The 8,184-nt window shown below is 43.7% G+C and overlaps 1 protein-coding gene across 1 annotated transcript in view; it reads left to right on the forward strand.

The window, feature by feature from the left end:
* Positions 1 to 549: 549 nt before the first annotated feature.
* The window catches only part of UBR1 (ubiquitin protein ligase E3 component n-recognin 1), a 160,279-nt gene continuing 152,644 nt past the window's right edge, over positions 550 to 8,184 (forward strand). Inside the window, exon 1 of the mRNA XM_011989223.1 lies at positions 550 to 721. Within this exon, the coding sequence (XP_011844613.1) occupies positions 641 to 721 (81 nt within the window). The 5' untranslated portion in view covers positions 550 to 640. The remainder of the gene's footprint in view (positions 722 to 8,184) is intronic.

Genomic DNA, 8,184 nt, shown 5'->3' on the forward strand with positions numbered 1-8,184 from the left:
GCTGCACAGTATTTCAAAATGCGAATGTACCATAGTCTATCTTGTCTTTCATCTATCGATGAATGACTAGGTTTCCAAATTATTCCCCCCCCGTGCTCCCCAATAAAGCTGGATCCCCAGCTTTTTTGTACACATGTGCAAGTGCCCACGGGGTAGAACCCTAAAAATGGAAGATGTGTGAGTACTTTTTCATTTTATAGGCTCTGGGGAACTACTGCAGGGAGGCTGGGATACAAAACACCCTCAGGCCAACAACCGGCCAGCTAGGACAGGTTCTTGCTTTAGCCCCTGACGAGTTTTCTTCCTTTCGTAATGGACGCTAACTTTGGCTTTTTGTTTTTTGTTTTTTGTTTTTAACCTCGTAGATGCAACAGTTCCCAGCACCAAATCCAGATATACAACCACTCAGCTACCAAGCGCTACGCCTAATAAATTACAGGGGAAAAAAAAAAATTCTCCAGTCCCTTCACGTCGTGACGCTTGCTTCCGGGAAGCGGGCCGGAAGCCGCTCCTCAATTCTGCGTCAAACCCGACTTCAGGGGCCGTCGTAAAAGTGTCGTCCCTGTGTCTCTGACCGGCCACAGGTTTCCGCTTGCCTCTGGCCGGGGGTCGGCAACTGCAGGAGTCAGTTTCCCTCAAGATGGCGGACGAGGAAGCTGGAGGTGCGGAGAGGATGGAAATCAGCGCGGAGTTACCCCAGACCCCTCAGCGTCTGGCATGTGTAAGTCCCTATAGGCAAGTCTCTTTTGTCCTCCCCCCAGTCCCTCCCTACTGCGCTTAGGAGGATGTGGGGCTTCACCCCTTATGGCGGCTCTGGGGAGGGGGAGTTATCTGGATTGATCTGGAAGGAAGCCACTGAATAAAAAGTTAGTCGCAACCCACATTTCTGCCAGCCAAGTGTACGGAATATAATGACTTTGTTATGTATTATTCCTGATGATCTCAAGCATGCATGTCTCTATTCTGAAGTAGAAAGAACCGGTGATGTTATTAGACGGTTTGATGTGGGGGCCGAGGCGGGGTTGGAGCAAGAGCCATTTTCGTATAGAATCAGAACTAACCCTTTACTCTTGATGATGGGAATGCAGCACCTGGTATTGTATTGCATAGCCTGCTGGCCGGGACCTGATAATGGTAGAGAGTGCTGCCACTGTCATGTCTAGATGTGAGGTGTAGTAATTGGCCTTCGATGTAGCATCTTGAGAACCCCAGGCCTAACCCTCAGTGGAGAAGCCCATCATCTGTCGCTACTTTTTAAAGCTGAAGAAAGAACTCCCAAACATTTCAAGCCAGAGCAATACCATTAATTAATGTTGGAATCTATACTTTGCTCTTGCATTTTGAAAGAATGGGAAGGCAGAGATATTGAACAAATTTGAGTCACTAGCTACAGGGAGAAAGCTGACGGTGGAAGATAAGAGTAGAGAGCAATGTTAGGGAATGTTCTGGATGCCCAGGGTATCTAGTGGGGAGATACGCAGAAAATACTCAAGTATCTGTCGCTGCATAATGTTTTATTAGTTTTGTCTTCCCAAATAGCAGCATTTAGAGATTTGGGATATACACCATTTTTTCTGAAGTTTCTTTGGTTTGTAATTTAATAAAAGCTTTATTTTGTTTTATTTTATTTATTTTATTTTATTTTATTTTTTGAGACAGAGTCTCACTCTGTCGTTCAGGCTGGAGTGCAGTGGCACAATCTCGGCTCGCTGCAGCCTCTGCCTCCCTGCAGCCTCTGCCTCCCAGGTTCAGGAATTCTCCTGCCTCAGCCTCCTGAGTAGCTGGGATTACAGGCGCCTGCCACCATGCCTGGCTAATTTTTTTTTTTTTTTTTTTTTTTGGTGTTTTTAGTAGAGACAGGGTTTCACCATATTGGCCAGGCTAATCTTGAACTCCTGACCTCAGGTGGTCCACCTGCCCCTGCCTCCCAAAGTGCTGGGATTACAGATTAAAAGCATTCTTGAAGGTTTTTTTGTTTGTTTGTTTTTTAACCCTGCATACAATTGAACATTGTTTTATGCAAAAACAGAGGGAGCTACTTCAGGGACTGAAGAGACTGGCTAGGAGGTAGGAACCAGGTAGGGAGGGAGTTGGAAAAGGCTTTGGCTTCTGACTATGTCAGTGCTTGCTGTTTTCCTCCACCCCAAATAGCAGTTCAAATTCACTTCACTACTGGTAGTGAAGGAGAAAGCATCTTATTTGCGATGATAAGGAATGAGGAGGTAGGACAAATATAAAAGCAGCTGAAACATTTTAATGGTAGTTTGTGAGTTTTGCTTGTTAGAAGGAGTGGGGAAACTGTGCTGTGGTCAGAAGGATTGTTAGAATTTTGTATCTGAAGACTAATATTTAAAGCTTTGATACATTAATTTTTTCCAAATGATACAGTAAAACCCCATCATTCTGGCCGCCACTAATTTGGAATTGGAGATGATACAGGAATTGAGCTAGAATTTATGTGGCAACTCTTTACCTCAGGAAATATTATTAGATTTTGTTGGGCAGGGCTTTAGGTTTTGCAAAGTAGTAGGTAGATTGTGTAATATAGCCTCAGGGAACTCACAATCTGGTGACACAGGTAATATAAGTGCCCAGATAATTTTAATTCAAGGTAGAGTAATGTCAGTAGATGAGGACCTGTGACTGTTAAGCTTTATAACCCCTTTTAAGGCTTGCATCTCTCTCTCTACTGAAGACCCTACAGATCATTCTACCTTTCTCACTTTCTCTTTTTCTCTTTTTAAAAATACTACTGTTTTCAATTTTATTCTAGCCATAGTGTGACACTGGCTTCCCAGTTTACTACTTTGCTCTTAAGCAATACAAGCTCAGTTGTTCCCCCCTACTCCTTATTGTTTATCTTTAGACAAAGATAAATAGTACGGGACATTCATAGAGGTTTAAGCAATTGTACAATTTCCATTAGAGTCTAATCCCTGGTTATAGTCTCTGATTTCCTTAAATTTTCTTCTTAGTCTGCAGATCCTTTTTCATTCATGTTGCTGATAGTAAGCATGAATGCTGTAGTATTCCTAACATTATCTCACATGCAATTCAAATAAAATAATATGTATGAATTAGTGGACATTGATAAAAGCCATTGCTTAAGAATCACCAGGGGAACTGATACTGTGGGTCTGAGGTGAGGTCCAAGAATCTGCATTTTCACAAGCATGCCATGCTAATTCTGTAATAGTGGTGTATGGGCCACACTTTGAGTAATACTTAGCTAGGTATTTGGAAGTTATCAGTAAATTTACAGTTGAGGTTGTGGGAATGGATAACATCTTTTTTTTTTGAGATAGGGTCTTGCTTTGTCACCCAGGCTGGAGTGCAGTGGCACAAACATAACTCACTGCAGCCTCAATCTCTCGGGCTCAGGTGATCCTCCCACCTCAGTCTCCTGAGTAACTGGGAATATAGGCATGTGCCACCATGCCCAGTTAATTTTTTGCATTTTTTTGTAGAGACACGGTTTTATTTTATTTTATTTTATTTATTTAAGACAGAGTCTTACTCCATCACCCAGGCTGGAGTACAGTGGTGCCATCTTGGCTTATTATAACCTCCACCTTCCAGGTTCAAGCAATTCTTGTGCCTCAACCTCCCAAGTAGCTGGAATTACAGGTGTGTGCCACCACACCCAGCTGATTTTTGTATTTTTAGTAGAGACAGGGTTTTACCATATGGCCAGGCTGGTCTTGAACTCCTGACCTCAAGTGATCCATCCGCCTTGGCCTCCCAAAGTGGTGGGATTACAGGAGTGAGCCATTACGCCCAGCCTGGATAGAATCTTTGAGGAGGAAAATGTGTGTGTATATAGACACACACACACAAGAAAAGAGAGATTGAGACAGAGACAGAGAGAAAGAGAACAGGAATGATTGAAATGGGTAGAAAATGGAAGAACGAGATAAGAACGTAGAAACAGAATAGGCAAGCAGGTAGGAGGTGAGAGTAGTGTGATGGCATGGGGTATCGTTTTGAGGAGAGGGTGGTTTATTGGGTCTATGATAATGAGGACTGAGAAAAATCGGGAATCAAGAGGGTTGTGAGGTAGTCTGCCAGAACTTCTGCCTTCTGTCTTCCTCAACTAGATTTTCTTCCTTAAGTCAATTTCAGAAGATACCTCTTGGCATGATACTCAGCTCTTTTCTATTGTTCTATTGCCTGTTTATATCCTCTACCTAGGGGATTTCATCCAGTTCTGTGACTTTAAATACCATCTGTATGTATTCAGTGCCCAAATTTATATCTCTGTGTCATCTCACTTCTGAACTCCAGAGTCATAAATCCAACTGCCTACTTGACATCTTCACTTGGATGTCTGGTGTTTCAAACAGTGGGAGCAATTAAGAAGTTGCTGCTGTAACCCAAGCCATAGTTGATGGTAGCTTGCACTGGAAGGGTTATCCCTGGAGATAGAGTGAAGAGGATGAATGTAAAAGAGATTTTAGAAGTATGGAAGAAGCAAAAAGACTTGCTGATAGATTATGCATGAGGCAAAAGGGAAGGAACGATGACATCTGCATCCTCAGTTTTTGGTTTAGCCATTCATGGCAGAGGTTGTGTTGTTTCCAGTGGTATGATCTCGGCTCACTGCAACCTCTGTGTCCCAAGTTCAAGCAATTCTCCTGCCTCAGTCTCCTGAGTAGCTGGATTTACAGACATGCACCAACATGCCTGGCCTTTTTTTCTTTTTTTTGAGCCAAGGTCTCTCTCTGTTGCCCAGGCTGGAGTGCAGTGGCGAGATCTCGGCTCACTGAAACCTCCACATCCCGGGTTCAAGAGATTCTCCTGCGTCAGCCTTTCAAGTAGCTGGGATTACAGGTGCCTGCCACCATACCTGGTTAATTTTTGTATTTTTAGTAGAGACAGGGGTTTCACCATGTTGGCCAGGCTGGTCTTGAACTCCTGACCTCAGGCAATCTGCCCACCTCAGCCTCCGAAATTGCTGGGATTATAGGCGTGAGCCACCGTACCCAGCTAGTTTTTTTGTATTTTTAATAGAGGTGGGGTTTCACCATATTGGCCAGACTGGTCTCGAACTCCTGACCTCAAGTGATCCACCCATCTCAGCCTCCCCAACTGCTGGGATTACAGGTGTGAGCCATTGTGCCTGGCCTTGGTTGTGTCATATATTGAGAGGAAAGACCAGATTTTAGGAGAGGAAAGGAGAAAGGCAGATCAAGAGTTTGGTTATCCCTGTCTCTGTAGACAACACCTCCATAATAGCTCTTGAACACAAATAATTCTGTCTCCACCCATGTAGTCCAAGTCACTGTCTGTTGTCTTGGCTACTGCAGTGACTTCTTAACTGGTCTCTTTGCTTCCACTGTTGCCCTCTTCCTGTCCATTCTGTACAGAACAACCAGAATAATCTTTTAAAGATTAAATCAGATCATGTCGGTCTCCTATCTAAATCCTCAGTGGCTTTCTATTATACTTAGAATAAGGTCTAAACTCATTACAAGCCTTCAAGACTTTGCCTGACCCAGCCCCTACATCTCCACCTCATTTCCTATTACATTCTCCTCACTGATCCTGGCCTATTAGTACAAGCCGAAACTGTATTTTGCTTTAGGGTCTGTGCCTTTGCTTGCTGTTTGCTTTTCCTAGAGTGTTTTTCCTCTGTTTTTTCTTAATACATACCCTGTCTAAGAGATGGGTTCTTCTTATTCTCTGTCAAAGCAACCTGTTTTTTTCTCCCCTTGCAATTACAATCTGTAATTACTGTATTGTCTTTATTTACTTAGTGAAATGTCTGTTTCTCCCTCCAGAGGGAGAGGTAAGTTCCATGAAGGGAAGGATCATGTGTGACTTGTTCATTGATGCATCTTTTTTTTTTTTGAGACAGAGTCTTGCTCTGTCCCTAGGCTGGAGTGCAGTGGTGTGATCTCGGCTCACTGCAACCTCTGCCTCCCGGGTTCAAGCGATTCTCCTGCCTCAGCCTCCTGAGTAGCTGGGACTACAGGTGCATGCCACCATGCCCAGCTATTTTTGTATTTTTAGTAGAGACGAGGTTTCACCATGTTGGCCAGGATGGTCTCGATCTCTTGACCTCATGGTCCGCCTGCCTCAGCCTCCCAAAGTGCTGGGATTGATTACAGGTGTGAGCCACCGTGCCCGGCCACACTGATGTATCTTGGTACATGATTGATAGAGAAGACACTTTTTTTTTCTTTGAAATGAAGTTTCACTCTTGTTGCCCAGACTGGAGTGCAATGGCATGTTCTCGGCTCGCTGAAACCTCTGTCTCCTAGGTTCAAGCGATTCTTCTGCCTTAGCCTCCTGAGTAGCTGGGATTACAGGCACGCACCACCATGCCTGGCTAATTTTCGTATTTTTAGTAGAGACGAGGTTTCTCTGTGTTGGTCAGGCTGGCCTCAAACTCCTGACTTCAGGTGATCCACCCGCCTCAGCCTCCCAAGGTGCTGGGATTACAGGCGTGAGCCACCACGCCTGGCAGAAGACACTTTTTTTAAATGAATGAATAACTGAGGATCAACATTAATGATTTATTGTAGTAAGATTAGTAGTGATCGGTGGATGGAGGTTGTAGATGGAAAAAAGAGGGAATGAGCGGGTATGTTAGGGCAGTGGCTAACCTTGGAGTCCAGGCTGATCAGGGAGGTAATAAAAGCCAAAACAGGAAATCTGGAGGGAATTGGTGGGATTGAGGTATTAAAGGACATGAGATTGACATAACTGGGAGGACTGAACTTTGTGGTCAGAAAGGGGAATTTTAGAATTTGAGTACATGGGGGCACATCAAGTTTTTGCAATGGTAGAGCCAGGTTAAAGGCACCTCTTGGCCTGGTACAGTGGCTCACACCGGTAATCCCAGCACTTTGGGAGGCCAAGGAGGGTGGATCACGAGTTTGGGAGATCGAGACCATCCTGGCTAACAAGGTGAAAGCCCTTCTCTACTAAAAATACAAAAAATTTGCTGGGTGCGATGGTGGGCGCCTGTAGTCCTAGCTACTCGGGAGGCTGAGGCAGGAGAATCGCGTGAACCCGGGAGGCGGAGCTTGCAGTGAGCTGAGATCACACCACTGCACTCCAGCCTGGGCTACAGAGCAAGACTCCGTCTTAAAAAAAAAAAAAAAAAAAAAGCACCTCTTATGTGTTCCTATAGCACCCTTTCCATATTCCTGTTGTATATAGCATGTCCCAGACTATACTCGACATTATCTGTTTACTATGTGTCCTTCCTTCTAGGCAGTGAAGTTCTTGAAGGCCTGAACTATTTCTTGTTCACAGCTGTATCTCTAGTTTCTAGCACATTGCTTCAGAATTTTTATTGAATGCATGAATGAATGAATGAGGAGACACTGAGGTAGAGAGGAGGTAGAAGTAATGGGAGCTGAGAATGTTAAGAGATACTAACATTATTGAGATATAATTTACATACAATAAAATGTACCCATTTAAGGCATTTCTTGGATAAATTTTAACAAATGTGTATACTTGTGTGACTACCACTGAATCAGGATATAGAATATTTCTGTTATTTCCCAAAGTTGTCTCCTGCTCAAATGGGAGGATTTTTTAAAAGTTTAATGTTGTTATGCTTTCGCAATAATCATTATGGAAATCAAGGAAAAATGTACCCCTAATCTCGTATCTATAGGGGAACTTCTTTTTTTTTTTTCTGGAGTCATCACCCAGGCTGGAGTGCAGTGGCGCAGTCTTGGCTCACTGAAACCTCCGCCTCCTGGGTTCAAGCAATTCTCTTGCTTCAGCCTCCCGAGTAACTGGGATTACAGGTACGCACCACCTTGCCCAGCTAATTTTTGTATTTTTAGTAGAGACGGAATTTTGCCATGTTGGCTGCGCTGGTCTCAAACTCGTGACCTCAGGTGATGATCTACCTGCCTCAGCCTCCCAAAGTGCTGGGATTACAGGTGTGAGCCACCGTGCCTGGCCTATAGGGGATCTTTAAAATATAACATAATCTCTTGAGTTCAAAATAGAAGTGAGAAGTTATGTTTGATTTTAATTGGAGATGATTTTCCTTAGAAATTTGAATCTATATTGTTTTAGGCCATAGTACAGTTTTGTGTAGTAAGGACATACTCTGAGTAGGAAAACTGATGAAAACCTAGGTTTTTTTTTTTTTTTTTTGAGACAGAGTCTCACTCTGTCACCCAGGCTGGAGTGCAGTGGCGCAATCTCAGCTCA

Source organism: Mandrillus leucophaeus, unplaced genomic scaffold (genome assembly GCF_000951045.1).
Source record: "Mandrillus leucophaeus isolate KB7577 unplaced genomic scaffold, Mleu.le_1.0 Scaffold35, whole genome shotgun sequence".
NCBI lineage: Eukaryota > Metazoa > Chordata > Mammalia > Primates > Cercopithecidae > Mandrillus > Mandrillus leucophaeus.